The following is a 16,533-nucleotide window of genomic DNA, read 5'->3' on the forward strand; positions in this document are numbered from 1 at the left end:
CTTTTCTTGCCTTTTCTCAACACATTTCTTCCACCCACTCTGCACTTGTTGTTTATTCCTCAGCTGAGCAATCAGAAGTCACTTGCTTTGCTTTGGCTCACACTTCTCTCCCCTGCCCCAATATGGAATCGCCTTCTTCACTTTTCTTAACATAGACTAAACTTGGTCATTGTTGGAAGCTAAGCAAACAAGCATTTTTATCTCTTCCATGAAGCACTGGTGTTCCGATGATCTTTATTTCCTCCACCTATGCTAAGTAGCTCTTCTTCCTTTCTGAATTGACTACTATGCTTTGTTTATTGAATATTCCTGATACTATAACTGATTTGTGAGGAACAGATGCAATGTAAACAATTCCTCTAACTCCCTATGTCTCTCCTTTTCTTCTTCCCTCTCTCCTTCCTTACCATTCTCATTCTCCATCTCATCCCTTTTCCCTTGTTTTTTCTTCTCTCATAATTTGTAAAGTAAAGTTGGGAAATCTAGAAAACAATCAATTGTTGCTTTATAAATAAACATGGCAATCAATAATATAAACCTTGGGACTTCTCTTCTACACAGTTCTCTTATGTACTATATATGATAGTTTGGAATTCATGTCTCATCCCAACACATCTTTTGTGAGAATACATAGTCGGAAAGCACATCTAACTCTAGGTTCCACTTTTAAACTTGATTTAGAAGTTTTCCTACAAGAACTGAAACATTCTAAGAAATATGAATAAATTAAGAGATTGGACTATGACTTATTTTGATGGGTTTAAGACTTTTACATTCATCTTACAAACCATTTGTGGTACAGGGTTACACGGTGAGTTAAAGGACCTCACTTTTTTTTCTTTTTTTTAAATGTATTTATTTATTAACGATTTCTGCCTTTTCCCTGCCACCGCCTCCCATTTCCCTCCCTCTCCCCGATCAAGTCCCCCTCCCTCATCAGCTCGAAGAGCAATCAGGGTTCCCTGATGTGTGGGAAGTCCAAGGACCACCCACCTCCATCCAGGTCTAGTAAGGTGAGCATCCAAACTGCCTAGGCTTCCCCAAAGCCAGTACATGCAGTAGGATCGAAAACCCATTGCCATTGTTCTTGAGTTCTCAGTAGTCCTCATTGTCTGCTATGTTCAGTGAGTCCGGTTTTATCCCATGCTTTTTCAGACCCAGGGGACCTCGCTTTTACTTCACAGGTGAATTGTTCAGGCTCAGGCAGAAATGGACGGCTTCAAATGAGGGGTTGCATCTGGCTAATGTTTTGTCCTTCTACCATGTATCTTCATTTAGTCAAAGGGGAGTTTGCCTTTTATACAGTTGCATCCAAATAAACTAAAACTCTACCCCCAGACTCAGACCCAGGAAATTAAATGTTAGAAATCTCTTTAGATTTTTTAAATGATCATATTTATCCTTCTAGGTCAGAATAATTTTCTAGGGCTAACAATGAAGGTTAGTGGTAGGTAGCTTGTCTAGCCTGTGTGAGGTCTCAGGTCCAATCCTCAGCAACACATACACACACACAGCACTTGGGGGGGGGGGATATATATAGAGAGACAGAGAGAAGCGGAATTAAACTCTAAAGCCACTGATAAGGAGAATTTTGGGGGTGGGTAGCAATGGAAAAATGATGTTTGTCTTAAAGAAAATTTAAAGACAGACAGAGACAACGTCCTTAGAACACAGAAATCAGGTTTGGCAAATGCTTAAAGAACACGTCTTATACTTGCCTGTGTCTCTCTACACACAGGAGTGAAATTATATGGAGAGATACTCCTGCCATAGCTTCAGGAACAACATGCTTCAAAACCACAGTGGAACTGTACAACACTCTGGAATAATGTCCTTCTCTCATTCCCAGTCTTAGACGATCCACTGAGAGGACTGGGCAGGACTTTGCCCTGTGAGACCTGAAACCAAGGCTTCTTTGCCTCAAGCCTGACCGCTAGGAATTCACAAACCACCTTCCTATGTTTTGGAATCCAGGATTCTAGGAGAAGGAAACACACCTTTATTGCTTTTGTTTTCCCCCCTGTTTCATTCAAATTGCAAGTCAAACTGCTCCTTTTGCTGTATTTTGTGTTTTAACACTTGGCTGCAGTTGCAACTCTGCTTCCCTACCTCTACCGTTTCCTTTTGTAAGAGCTATTTGTCTCTAGATGTCAGGACGCCAATTGTTTTGGATATTGAACCTCTCTAGATTCTCTTCGGTTGCCCATTTGTTCAGTAATGGATCATTATGAATTGTACTTTGATTTCCACCCGTTGACCCTTGTGATTGTTCTCGATGTCCACTGCCTTTTAACTTCTTCACTCGATCATAAAGGCTAAGGAGCTCTCAAAGGAGACAGGTTAACACAGAGGTTGAGGCTCAGAATTGAGATTCGCAGCCTTGCCTGGCCTCCATGATTGCCTTCTATAAGGTTCTCCAGTGGCTGGCTTTCCTCTATTCTCCCTAAACCCGGAGGCAGATGTTACACTGTCATAGCTCACAGTACTGTGGGGCTCCTAAACACCTGGTGTTTAAGCACCCTTAGCTCCTTTACTCGCCATCCACAGTTTGAAGTCCCCTGAGGGTTCCACAAGTACCCAACTCCAGAAATCCTTCCACCCCTCCCAACAACTCTGGTGTTTGCTGCCAAACTCCCTAAGAGATAGGCAGGTGTTCTGAGACCATGACTGAGCCTACTTCCTATCATAAGACCTCCCCCCACCTCCAATCCCGCCGCCCTCGCGCCTTTCCTAGGACTCTGAGTAAGCTTCTCTGAGGGCTGTCACTGAGCATCCTTCTTGCATCCATCCAAGGAGAACCCATCCGCCTCCCTAGCCCAGCACTAGAGTCACTCTGCAACTGGCAGTAGGTACCGCTTACAACCCCAGACGCTGGGCGGGGCCCGCTCCGGTCCGTGCAGAACTCTGTGCCCATCTCCTGAGAGACAGCCGCTGGCTGTCCCGCGTCCAGTGCAGTCGCGATCATAGTCTCCCTGGTCCCCAAGCCCTCAGGTCCTCAGCCTCTCACCCCAGGGGCACAGCGCTATCTGAGAGAGAGTACCGGAACCTTGCGTGTCCGCGCGCTTTCTTGTCGCTCGAAAGAGGCACCAGGCGCACGGACCCCACCTCCTGGCCGCCCCACCTGCTGTCCTCTCCGCCCACCGACCACTGGGTCCCCGGCTTACTCGGCTCACAACCCGAAGTGGAGATGAGCGAGAGGCTGGGGAGGGCGCGCAGCTCCTGAGATCGCGCCAGCTGGCACCATGCGCCTGCGGCCGCTGCCCCTCGTCGTAGTCCCCGGCTTGCTGCAGCTGGTGAGTGCCCTACCCCTGGACCTGCCGTGCTGTCCATGTGCGGGGATGCGTTTCGGCGGGAAATCCTCTTCTGTAAGGGACTTGGGAGCTGAGCTGCTGGAAGCTCAGGTCCTGACTGGAGTTTAGATTGTCTTACTGTTGATGGGGAAGAAAGGCACTTGGAGAGAGCACCTGGAGGCGAGTTGAAACGCTTAGTGAGGGTTGCGATGTACTGTTTCAGTAAAGTAGGAAGAAAATACTTAGATAAGAAGCGCGAGAAAGAAAGAAGCGCCCTGCTAGTCACTCAGAGTGGACCCGGGCTGACAGACACGACCCGGGGGGTTCAAAGACCTTCCTGCAGCCCAGGGACAATCTTGGCGGCTCTGTTTAGCACAGGTGCCCGCGAACATTTCATACAAAGCAGGGGTAAATAATAGATACAAACTGATTTTCGGGGCCACTTGGATTTACTCTGTTCGTTCTGGCCTTCGAGACGGAAATGGGTTTCTACCGGCTAGAGATGTAAAACGTAACTTTGATGCCCAACTCCGTGCAGTTGTTAGTAGCCGGATTGGCGGTGCCAGATCTCACAGCCTGAACCACTGCGGCTGCAGAGCAAGACGTGGAGTGTTAACAGATAGTTCAGGATGTGCTAGGAAGAGTCGGGCTGCCATGTCTGCCTTGACTCTCCAGGTTTCCTGAAAAATAGCTTGCTCTCCTTCACATATATTATGTTTTCCTAGTTAATTGTATTTCAGGTAGACTCGAAGTAAAACCTTTAACAAGCAACTTGACCACGAATGTAGAAATTGGTTTCTGACTTGTTCTGCCTTTGCCAGATTTCTCCTGGTCTCTTGGTACTTGTCTTTGGACAGTGTGATGACTAGCCTTTCCTTGATTCCGGAGTGTCTTTGGTTCCAGGACTGCTAACACCTTGGGTTGTTAAAAACAAGAGCAACACTTCCAAGTGCTTACAGAATAAAGACCACTTCTCTTTCATTGTCTTTTTAGAGAAAATACTAAGTAACTTATGAAAAAAAATTATAAACGGCAACATGTGGCACTTTGCAGTGTTGAGGGTAGAATGGACTCTAAAAAGGGACGAGGTTTCAGCAGAGACTTAATTCACCTGCACAGCATTTAATAAGAAAATTGTCCATGGCGTCATGAAGAAAGGCGGCTGGGCCGACGGTTTTTGAATGAGCCAACACTTTCAATAGAGTCCCATAAAATGAACTAAAATGAAGTTTTTAGGTGTCCACGATGCCTGCCTATGATTTTTAGTATCACTTGCTTTAAAAAAAAAAATCAATGTGAATGCCAGTAAAAATGATCCGACAAGAAAGCCCTTGTGCCATGCGCAGAAGGAAATGCCTGAGGAAACTGGCCGCTTTCGTGGAGTCTTAAGCACAGCCTCATGAATCTTAGCTGGTTGATTTTTACATGCAGTGACCATGGACTGAGTATGTGCTCCATAAGCACCAGGATGGTCCTCAAAGCCGAGGAAATGCTTTTAGGGATGCGGTGGAGAAAAGTTCTATCAGCCCTGATACAGGAAATGTTAGATTCCCCCTCCTCCCCCAGGAACAAGGAAATAAATATGGAAGGAATTACATATACTCCTCAAGAGCTGGACTCTAATATTACAGCATGAGTTGATTGATTAGTTTTTAAGGATGCATACGCCAAATTCTAATCAGTTTTGGATTGTACTGGGATTGTAATTTTTTTTCTTCTTCTTCTGGAGCACTTTATCATGGAAAGTGAGTTGGGGAGCTGCAGCCCAGTGATAAGCAGGCAGGCCTGAGCTGCCATCCTCCTGGACAATAAAGGCCTGTTTACATTCTACACATTCTTAGAGCTGTTCCCAGCCTGACACAAGCCAGGGTGATGTGAAAGGAAAGCAGAGCAGGTGAGCGGGAGTAGATGTAAATAAAAACACCCCAGCCCCACTGTATAACCCACCCAGCGGATTTCACAAAACATCGAATAATTTGCTGCTTGGATGGTTCATGGTTGTGTTATTTTCAGCTGATGTGGAACTTCTTTATTAAATCCTAAGAGGAAATAAATTAAAACGGTAACTCGATTTGAAAAGTGGTCCTTATTTTGTAGGAAGCATGAGTCAACACAAGCCATGCCCTATGTAGGATGCAAAGGTGTGCGCTACATGGCTATCAGACGCACAACTATATAGAAATAAATCATGCGAAATTTTATTAAAATATATGTAAAATTTGTTGCAGCAAGACTTGCAAATAGAATTAGACTTTAGTTTTCCATCTGCACTGTCAACCTAAAGAATAGTCTTTAAAAATTATTTAAGGGAATATTGAGTTTCTCCCGGCACACTAACAATTAATTAAATGAAAATTCTCTACTTAATCTGAAAATAGTTTTAGGAGGTCAGGTTTAAATAAGTCTTCAGTGACATTATTTCTTGTGTATCTAGAATTTATTTGTACTTATTTTATGAGAATCTTTAAGGAGAAAATAAACAAAGCTGTTATATGTTATCCACAGGCAGCCTATGAATAACGTGTGTATACTCCTTACACCTTTGCAGTTACCATGACCTATACTCGGTCTTTTTAACATGCTATCAACCTAATTAAAGGGATTACTAGGCACATACACAAATTGGACACTCATTTTACAGGTATTCTTTTCTTAATATTCTTGTTCAGCACACTGTTCCTTTTCTGTCGCTTCGTGAAGACAATTAGCATATGGAATTGATCGTATAACAAAGCCAGGGTTGTTTCATGACACGACTTCACCAGATGTCAAATTCTTACAGATCTGCTAGATAACTTGCGACTCATAATAAGGCTGATTTTAATTTTCAGTAAAATGCAGGCTGCTAAAAATACTGCATTTGAATTTCAATAAACAATTAAGTCTAATTTAAGGTAGAATCTAGCAGTGATTTTTAAATATGCATTGTTTGGAATTGTTTTTGTGTTAATTGCATTATGACTAAGCAACTCAGAGTTGCATAAATTCGGAATACTTGAAAGACAGTGGGTAATGGTGCATTCATCCTTGCAATGGAATATCACCTCACTCACATTTATTTAGTGTATTTTTGCTCACCTTTATGAATTTATAATTTTAACAGTTATTCAGTACAGTCTTCTTACTCACCCTCTCTTTTGTATGATCCAGAGGTGATAACTCATCACTGTCTTCCATTTATCAATCACAATTTCTCCCATACCGTCTTGATCAATAAACATCAAACCAGCATTTCCCAGTGTGGGATCAATAGTCATCTGTTGTCCAGATGACAGTGCAGAAGAAAAGAATCACATCAGGCCCAAGATTTAGAGTGATCTGGGCTTTTAGACCAAGTCTCCTATAAATATCATTAGTCTGGAAGCTTTAATAATGGACCCTTGTCCCCCAGTACCCTGTGGCCTGTTCTGAGATTATGCTACTGATCCAGGTTTAAGTACTTTTCACATGCAAAACTGATTCCTGCTGGGAATTTATGTTGTCAAACAGAAAAGAAGGTCTTCCTTAATCTTCATCTTCTGTGTAACCTCAATTTTCTACTTCTGTGTGTGTGTGTGTGTGTGTGTGTGTGTGTGTGTGTGTGATAAGTGGTCAAATTGCACTGCAACTTAAAACATGTAACCCTGGCAATCACATGAATTATGAAACCCGGCTTTGGTCGTGTACAATATGATGTGTTAACGTGCATTTTATAATGCACTGTCTAACTTTTATATATTAAGTAGCTAATTAATACACCATGAATGATCTTGTTATTTAATGGTAGCAATCAAAAATGAATATAAACATGTCATCGGCCTGTGATTTTATGGGAGCTACAGAATTGCCCCTGTTTCTATATTCTGTAAATTCCTGTACCTGAGGCATTGCTGGGTAAGATTTGAGAAAAGAATTATAGCTGTACACCCTCAAGCTGACAGCCAGGGCTGTGTCAGCATTTCTGTAAAGAATCTCATTCCTATCCGAGCCATAAGCATTTTTGCTAGTTAGAAGCTGGCATTTAATATCTTGATTTTTGAAGTAGGTTGTTTTAACGCTGCTTTAAAAATCGTTCTGAATGATTCTGAGCACTCATCCGTGAGAGGTTACCTCCGAGCTATTGTTATGATATATTATTCAACAAACTAATTTCTGTATTGATCCAGTGACTAAATTAAGAGGCAAATCTTATAGTTTTGATCTGTACATGGTTATAATTTAAGATGTGGTATTTAAAAACTATTTTAGCTAATGTACAAGATAATGTTTCCCAAGTAGCATATTTGTTATACAGTTACATGATTTTATAATACAGTTTTTGAATAGGTGTTTGCAATTGTGTCAAACCACGTATTCCAGTCAATGTTTTCTATGACATCTACTAACATTCTCTTTAAATATTTTATTACTGAGAACATGACCAATGATGCAGATGGCAATTTTATTTTTTATCTTAAAATCCTTTTGAAGTGATTTAGAATAAGTTACAGCATAGACTTTAATATTACAGAAAAAAATCTAACATATTATTGCTAGAGAACTTCCATTTTACGTTATTTTAATTTGTGAACATTTTAATATGGATCCACAAAGAACTGTCTGGTTTATTAAACTCTATGATGAGCATCAGTAGGAAATTCTGTTTCAGAGTAAACATACAGTCCGAAATGAATGGTTTCCTTATTTTACCCTAAATGCTAGGGGGAAAATGTTTTTCTTCATCACTTAATTCAAGAAGCTGCATTCATCTTTAAGATGGCCATACTTGTCATTTTTCCTTTTTCAGACCTATAGACGAGTGGTAAGGGAATGGGGCATTCTATGAAGTCAATCCACAATGATGGCCAAGCATCATATTTATACTTTTTCCCACATTCAGAACTTCCAACAATTCATCATATATTATTATGACAATTAAGACTAGGAAACATACGATACGTTAATCGTTTCATTCTTGTTCTACAAAGACGAATGAACACCATGTCGAAGATTTGAATTCTCCAAATCAATTAAAAGTTCAACAAATATTACTATCTATTGTGTCCCAGATAGTGTTCGATGAAACAGAACGGTTCCAGATATGAGTGTGTGTTGGCTTGGCCAGTTCATCGTACAGCCTCAGACACTCATCTGTAAAAATGGAATTATCATGAAAAAAAGAAATAAAAAGCTATTTCTAACATTTACTTCTAAGAACATGTTATGACAGTGGTTCACGTTTTTCTTTTCATGAATCTAATTTTTTGTTTTTACACAATTTATACAACTTCTTAGACACAAACATTGACTTAAACAAAAGCTTGACATGGGATTTCATAATATCACAAATGAGACAGGAGTATACTTGAGAACAGGTTGGGGGCTGATGACGCTTATCACTGCTTATGGAAAAGGAAAATTTAGTCTAAGATAAAGAAATTAGCAGTCATTAAGCATATAATTAGCTAGATCAAATGAATTTCAATTCAAACAGTATTTTCAGGTGTTAGGCCATCTTTAAAATTGTAAACTATTAGCATCCATTTTTCTTTCATTTAAATAAAAAGTAAATGGATGCTCAGTTAATGTGTGTGTGTGTGTGTGTGTGTGTGTGTGTGTTTGTGTGTGTGTGTGTGTGTGTGTTTAAGAATCCTCCTGCTCGTTTTGTTTCGGGTTAAAGCCGAAAGCGATTTGCATAGTTAACATGTACAATAAGTGAAGGGGTGGGGTGAAAAGAACCACTTAGCATTTTGTAGTGACAGTAACATGTATTAATAAATCTTTGCAATTTAGTAATCCAAGCCAGGAGTTGATCTGGAGCACTTTGAAGAGAATGGCTGTTCCAATGGAATTGGAAGCAGAATTCGAAGGCATGCTGTTCTGAGATGATGACACAGCAGTTTTAACCTCCCTTTCTACCCCAACGAACGGCGGCATCCACCCCCGTTTGCTGTTCACTTAAATTTAGATTTTACTGCCAATTCTTAGTGAACTTGTCTAAAGCCAAACACATTTCTTTTAAACCACCATTTTGATACGTGTAACTAACGTGTCGTAGTATAATGGATTACACAGTTTAAGGAGAAAAAACAAAACTCTTTCATGTACTTGACTTCATGAACGGCTTCACAGCAACCCTGAAAAATAAGCAGAGCAGTGGACGCTGCCTTCACTTTATGGGTAAAGAAACAACAGCCCAAATGTTCCACAGAAACAAATTGCAACAATGGACTTGCCCACCAACTTCATTCCACTCTTGGTTTGTGGCAGGATCCATTTGTAGCCAACTGTGGGATTCATGATGAGTGCCATCTTTTGTTTTGTTTTGTTTTGTTTTTCGAGACAGGGTTTCTCTGTAGCTTTGGAGCCTGTCCTGGAACTAGCTCTTGTAGACCAGGCTGGCCTCAAACTAACAAGAGATCTGCCTGCCTCTGCCTCTGCCTCTGGAGTGCTGGGATTAAAGGCATGCACTACCACCACCTGGCGTGAGTGCCGTCTTTATAAGACACTTGGAATTGAAACTCAGGGAAATGAAATTGAGGGACATTTCCCCGAAGGAACTGTTCTGCACAGAAACTGCATTAATGTGACCCTGGCTCTTATGTTTGGCAATAGATTAAGCAAGTCTTGCCATAATCTCAGACAAGTTAAGCAACACGAACAGAGTGTTAGAGCATGTTTCTGAACCAGGAGTTGTTTTTTGATTTTAGCTTTACCAAGTCTGTTTTCCAATGGTTTCCTGCTAATAGACAGCTTTCGTGTTCGGTTTACAGCTGAGTAATATGCTTCCTGTTGGGATTATCAGAGGATTTCAGAGTTCGGATCTCTTGTGTGTTACTTCAGGTGGGGACAGATTGATAGCAGAGAGGGAATCATAGGTTCAAAGGCTGCTTAAGTCTGGTATTCTAATGAACCAGGGGAATATGAGAAGAAGCTGCTGGGCATGAGAGCGGACAAGTGAATACCCACACTTGTGCGGAATGTTAAATTTTGTTTTGCGTTTAGCATACTGCTATCGCTTTCTTTCCCTTCCTCCCTATTTACGATATCGCATTTTACTACAGAAGTAAGACACTTTAGCAGATATTGTTGGTGCTCTGGGGATACACTTTGCAAAAGTGCAGTTTGAATCCCACGTGGCATTTCCTTCCTTTACAATTCTCTGGACCAGTGACTGGCAGATAAAATACTATGGAGACCCCAACTCCTTTGTAAAGCTTTGAGGTATAAAAGATAACCAGAGTGTCTTCTCAGCAGCCCGTCAAAGCTGTGTTCCGTGGGGCTTTGTCTGAGACCATGCTTCAGTGGCCTCTTCCCATTCTCACACTCCCAAGGAAGCGATCCCGGGATCATTCCCTTACACTCAAGTGCTTAACTCGGCAGCATCTGCATCTGGGGACTCCAACCTAAGGTTCTTGTTTCAGTTTTTCTTCAATATTCAGAAAACTTAAAGTATCTGCTAATCTTGCCCTTGCTTTGAGTAATTATTAATAGTGTAATGACATTTTCCAGATATTACGGATATGCACTTTCTTTAATCATGATATGATTTTGAACATCATAATTTCCAACATGCCAGTATAATGCAGTGATAAATGTGGATGTCTTCCGTATTGCATAGAGCCATTTCTGTTTTGAGAGTCATAGTGTTCACAGCCCTGATGTACCAAAATATATTTCAGCAACCTATGGTTAATACTTAGAATGTTTAAATCTAGAAAACATTTGTAACTAAACCTATAAAAAAATTCTTAAAAGTGAAGGTGCTGGCTTAATACTGAGAATTGGTAGCTTGAATTTGCTTAAATACGGTTTTCCCCCTGAATAATTTTAACAGTATGAAATACTACTCACAATACATACAAATGTCTATAATTGATATTTTTGTAAATATACCAGTCTATCATATCTCATTGCTTTAAAATGCTATTTTAAGATTTTTTTTATTACATTTATTTGTGTGTATGTGGGGTGGAGGGGTTGGTTACATGCCACAGTGCACATGTGATCAGAGCATGCCTTGCAGCAGGTAGTTCTTCCATCATGTCTGCCTTAATAATCAATCAGAGCTTGTCAAGCTTAGCAGCAAGTACCTTTACCTTCTGAGCACTTTACCAGCACTTAAATGTGTTGCGGTTTCTTAGGAATGAAAAGGATGTTTTTTATTTAAAAGACATTCCTTTTTCTCTATGCTCTGCATGGTCTTTTAAAATAACATATTTTCAGCTGACTTTTTATAGTCTTTAACCTTTGCAATTTCTTGTTAGTATTGCAGTGGTATAATTTTGATGTATTATTCTTGGATGTTTTACAATATAGAGCATTATGAATATTATTTTAGGCATATCTTAAATTATATTCACTGAAATTAAAAGAATATAATTAATTTTCTATATTTAAGCTTTTATCTGTTACATTTACGCTATTTTTAATAATTTATGTTTGTTTTTACAGGATTTTCTTTTTCAACAGGTCATATCATTTTCAAATAATCTTTTATTTGGTTGTTTCTATTGAACATTAAGTCTTATTAAAATTTGTTTGCTTGTGACAGTAGGTAACCCTTTAAAATATTGTTGAAGGTGAAAGTAGGCATTGTTCCCAAGGTTCCGAACTTAATGAATATTTTAGCAAATGCAAAATTTGTTTTTTGTTTATGAGAATCTATCAAGTTAACCATATATTTTCATAAATTTAGGTGCCTGTTGAAGATTTTATATGATCACATAATTTTTAAATGTGAATCAAACATTTGAAAAAAAAATTATAATAGGCTTCCAAACATTACTCCTTTTTGAGAAAGCTCGGATTTCCTATACTTGTATAAGCTGTATTAACAAATTATTATTTATCTGAAGAAAAAATATTATTTCTATTTTTGTATGTAAAAGGTAGCAAGAGTGAAGCAGGCTAGAGTCTGCTCCAGGGTGGTTCCAGGGTTATAGTTTGAGAGACAAGGTCTGTCTACCACTCCACTCACCAATTACTTGGGGAGAAGTTAAAATAGTGATTATTTCCCCTCAGAAGTCTGTAGCTTTAATTCAGTTTAGCTTTAAGCCCTTTGTGTGCAGAGAGGAGACCTTTAACTTTACATTTCTTCTGTGGCTACTTATTCAGGTTTATTTTCAACTGTAACTGAAACCTTTCTATTGATTTTCAAAGAATATTGTGTACTCTATAACTCTTGAGGTTTATTTAGCATAATTACACATATTGTTACTTGGACTTTCAAAGTTATATCCCGTCATTTTGAATTTGTATACTGTATTTTCACATTTATTTTACATGTTTTCAAACAGTGGTGATTAAGGACTGCCTTTATTTTTTCCCCAAGGATGTGCTCTAAATAGGAGGCTTTTATAGCAAATTCTATAAAACTGTCAAGGAGCCCAGGCTGAGTGAAATCCTGGGCAAGGGATTGGTATAGGAGGTCCTTCTATATTTGTGTTGATTTCATTGGTTGAATAAAGAATCTGCCTTGGCCTTTTGATAGGGCAGAAATTTAGGTAGGTGGGACAAGAGAACTGAATGCTGGGAGAAAGAAGGCAGGCAGAGAGCCGCCATGAAGCCAGCCGCCAGGTCAGACATGCTGAATCTTTCCCAGTAAGCCATGACCCCATGGTGACACACAAATTATTAGAAATGGGTTGAATCAAGATGTGAGAGTTAGCCAATAAGAGGCTAGAACTAATGGGCCAGGCAGTAATTTAATTAACACAGATCTCCGTGTGATTATTTTGGGGGTTAAGCTAGCCGGATGGCGGGACGCAGCCCAACAGACCTCCTTACTACAGGGATGTGTATTCAGAAGCACTTTCTGCTCACAGTGGCCCATGCAGTGCCTGGCACATCTCTGGTCCAGTTTCAGCCAGGGTTGTGTCCCCAGTTTTCTGCCTCTTGCTCTCTTTCACAATTGTTTGGTTATAGTTTGTTTTGCTCAACTGACATTTTCTATCATTCTGTTTAACTTTTTTATTTATTTGCTTGATTTTTTTTCTTTCCTTTTGAGGTAGTATCTTACTGTGTAGCCCAACCTGGCTTTGTCTTGAGACACCCCTACAGAGTGCTGGAATGGGCAAGCAGCATCATGTCTGTCTTACCTCATTCATCTTTCTGTCTTCCAAAGCCTCCAAATTTTCTGACTCTTTGGCATTGTGTCCTCTTTTTAGCACCCTTAGGTTTTTAGTCCTAGATCATCTCTTTAGCATTGGGAGAGATACTATGACAATGACAACTCTTATAAAAGAAAATATTTAATGGTCACTCACTGTGAATAAATCTTCTTTGATCAGTATAATAATACCCACAGGTATGACCCATTGCTCAATTGATCTTGGACTTTCCCAAGCTGAAAGTAAATACCAGCAATCCTAGAGAGGGAAGAAAAGTAAATATATTTATTCAACTTTCCGCATGGTAACTGTGCATTTTGTAGTCATTTTTAGACATTTCTCCTTATCTCCTGTCATATCCATTCAAACTTAGAGTCTTCTGAAATTTCTTTCCAAATTCCCTCGCAAACTGTTTGTTCTATGCCCTATGTCATTTTGTCACTGCGGCCACATCTTAGGTATACCTTACTCTGTTGACAGAGGCTACTCATTTGTTTCCTGGCTTCCCAGACCCAAATTAATTATACAGAAATTATATTAATTGCAATACTGTTTGGCCAATGACTCTAGCGTATGGTAATTGTGCATTTGTAGTCATTTTTAAACTTATTTCTCCTTATCTCCTGTCATATCCATTCAAACTCAGCTTAGCATCCTGCACCATGAAATTTCTCTCTGTACTTAGATCATTCACAGTAAATAAATTCAGAGAAAGCACAATAATATAATCCTTATTCTCTGTGTATATTCCATCTTTTCATGACTTATTTTTCTTTACTCCTTGAATTTATGATTGTCTTACTGTCTCTTTAATCACTTTATCTTAATTTTTTACAAAAAAACCATTTACTTCTTTTTATAACTGTCTATATTCTTATTCCTCTCTCCCTCAAACCTATGTACATTTATCCAACACTGTGACCCATTTAGGGGTCTTTTTTGGTTTCTTGTCTGAATCTGTCTTTATTGCATATCTGTAATAATTTTCTGACCAGGAGCACTTGTAAAATGCTAATCAGCATGGCCAGAACTAAGGCTGTTTTGCCTTTTGCCTCTGCCCAGTCCAACAATGGCAGAGGTCTGTTCTGCACCAGCTCTCTGGGACATACTCCAAGACCCATTTCCAGGCACACAGAAAGTCTATGTCTCCATTAAGCAATTCATAACATTCTACTCACAGACCCCATTTAAATGATCGGGGACCTGAAAGCGTCATAGCGTCAGAGCTGTTTGTGCAACTAACACCAACTAGGAAGCCGCCATTTTGAAACCTTGTGTTTTTTTCTGCTAATGCTGAATCATGAAGACCTTTCTTAAAAGAGCCATGGTTCTCTTGTTCGCTGCCAGCAAAAAAAAAAAAAAAAAAAAAAAAAAAAACCTATATGAAAAATTACAGCTACTAAGAAGTCATGCTTTGCTCCCATTTTTATGGGTCTTGAAGTGCTCTTTTTTATTTTTTCTTTTTACCTTTTAGCTTTTTTTGTTAGATCTTATGTGGATCTATGCCCCAGAGAAAAAAATTACTTTTAAACCACAGTATTACTTCAACATGAATATCCCGCTTTCATGAAATTATCTGCATTAATTTTCTTTTGACTTACTATGGCATTTCACAGATTAAGAATGAGATTATGATATTCCTATTTATCTATTTATTTATTTATTTAATACAGTCAGTCTAAATTTTTCTCGTGGCTAGTCTAGATCTATATTTCCTCCAGGACTCACTGCATAGGTAACTTTAGCTAGGCCTATATACTTAGTGTTGTATGAATACTTCAGAGTGGAGGAATGAAAATATTTGGTTTCAGACTGGATGAATTTTCTTAGCACATGGGTCAAGCTAATGAATCTCACATTTTCTCCTTATAAAAATTAATAGGTAGCTATTTCAAATAGTTGCAATGATTCTATATAAAAGCATAACAAACCTGACACAGTATGAACATAACAAATGTAAGTTTTCCTTTCCACATGTTCTAGCTAAATTCTTTTTCTGAAAGCAATAAAAAATTAATCCTAACCAATGCATACACAGAGGAAAATCAATGAAAAGGAATGGCTCACAGGAAATAAATGGGAATGAGGCATATTGAGAACAGAATACAAGGCAGAGAGATATCAGTTAGAAGTTAAATAAATGATAAATAAAGGACCATCAATTTATCCCTTCTTCTTTTCACTAAAGATTCACATATAGGTTGAGAGTGCACTTTTGGGTTAAGCTGTCTGTTCCGTCTGAGAGTGGTAGGGGTCGCTGATGAGCAGTTCAAAAAAATCCAAGAGAGTCAGCACTGTGTAGTCCAATTAGACAACTTGCAATTTTCACTCCAACTGAAAAGAACTGTTACAAATAACCGCAGAGGGGACAGATTCCAGTCTTCCATACACATCACCATGACCTCCTACTCAGAAGTAGACATGTACAACAGAGGTCACCAGAAATTTTAGTAGGTTTTCAGAGAAAAAGAAATACCAGCCGAGCAGTGGTGGCACTTGCCTTTAATCCCAGCACTTGGGAAGCAGAGGCAGGCAGATCTCTGTGAGTTTGAGGCCAGCCTGGTCTACAAGAGCTAGTTCCAGGACAGGCTCCAAAGCTACCGAGAAACCCTGTCTCAAAAACCCCGAAAAATAAAAAAATAAAAATAAATAAATACCAAATCCCCCCCCCCCCCCCCACACACACAAATGGAAAGGAAGGGAGAAAAGAGGAAAAAGTAGAAGAACTTACCCTGAAGGAAACCAATAAATCAAGGAACTAACCACACTCTATAAAATCTCAAGTGTTGTTCTTAGAGAGTCACAAAATATTTGTATTATGAATACAATATCATGGCCATGAAGAAATGTTAGAGAACAAAAAATAGTTTTTAGAAATATGTTTCTACTACATAAGAATTCACACAAAAGACTAATAAGAATGGGGATAAATGATATGCCAGCTGAAGTGTTAGAAAATTCCCATGACCTGAAGTAAAATATGAAAAAAGTAGAGGAGTTAATTGACACCGAGGCTAAAGCTAAAAAACCCAATGAAAATCTTCCACAAAGATGACAGTGGTGATGAAGGAAGGAAATAATCACAGTAAAAGCATTGAATAAACTGCCTTAGAAAATAAAAACAAAAATAAACAAACATACAAACAAAAAGCATGAGACTCCAACCTCTCCAT

At 39.2% G+C, this 16,533-nt stretch overlaps 1 protein-coding gene across 1 annotated transcript in view; it reads left to right on the forward strand.

Annotated features, from left to right (window-relative positions):
• The first annotated feature begins 2,848 nt into the window (after nucleotides 1-2,848).
• Nucleotides 2,849-16,533, forward strand: part of Nxph2 (neurexophilin 2) — a 110,794-nt gene continuing 97,109 nt past the window's right edge. Inside the window, exon 1 of the mRNA XM_041674879.1 lies at nucleotides 2,849-3,293. Coding sequence (XP_041530813.1) covers nucleotides 3,243-3,293 — 51 coding nt within the window. The 5' untranslated portion in view covers nucleotides 2,849-3,242. The remainder of the gene's footprint in view (nucleotides 3,294-16,533) is intronic.

The sequence above is a fragment of the Microtus oregoni genome, unplaced genomic scaffold (genome assembly GCF_018167655.1).
Source record: "Microtus oregoni isolate MIOR12 unplaced genomic scaffold, Mior012 000025F_ref0000491, whole genome shotgun sequence".
Lineage (NCBI taxonomy): Eukaryota > Metazoa > Chordata > Mammalia > Rodentia > Cricetidae > Microtus > Microtus oregoni.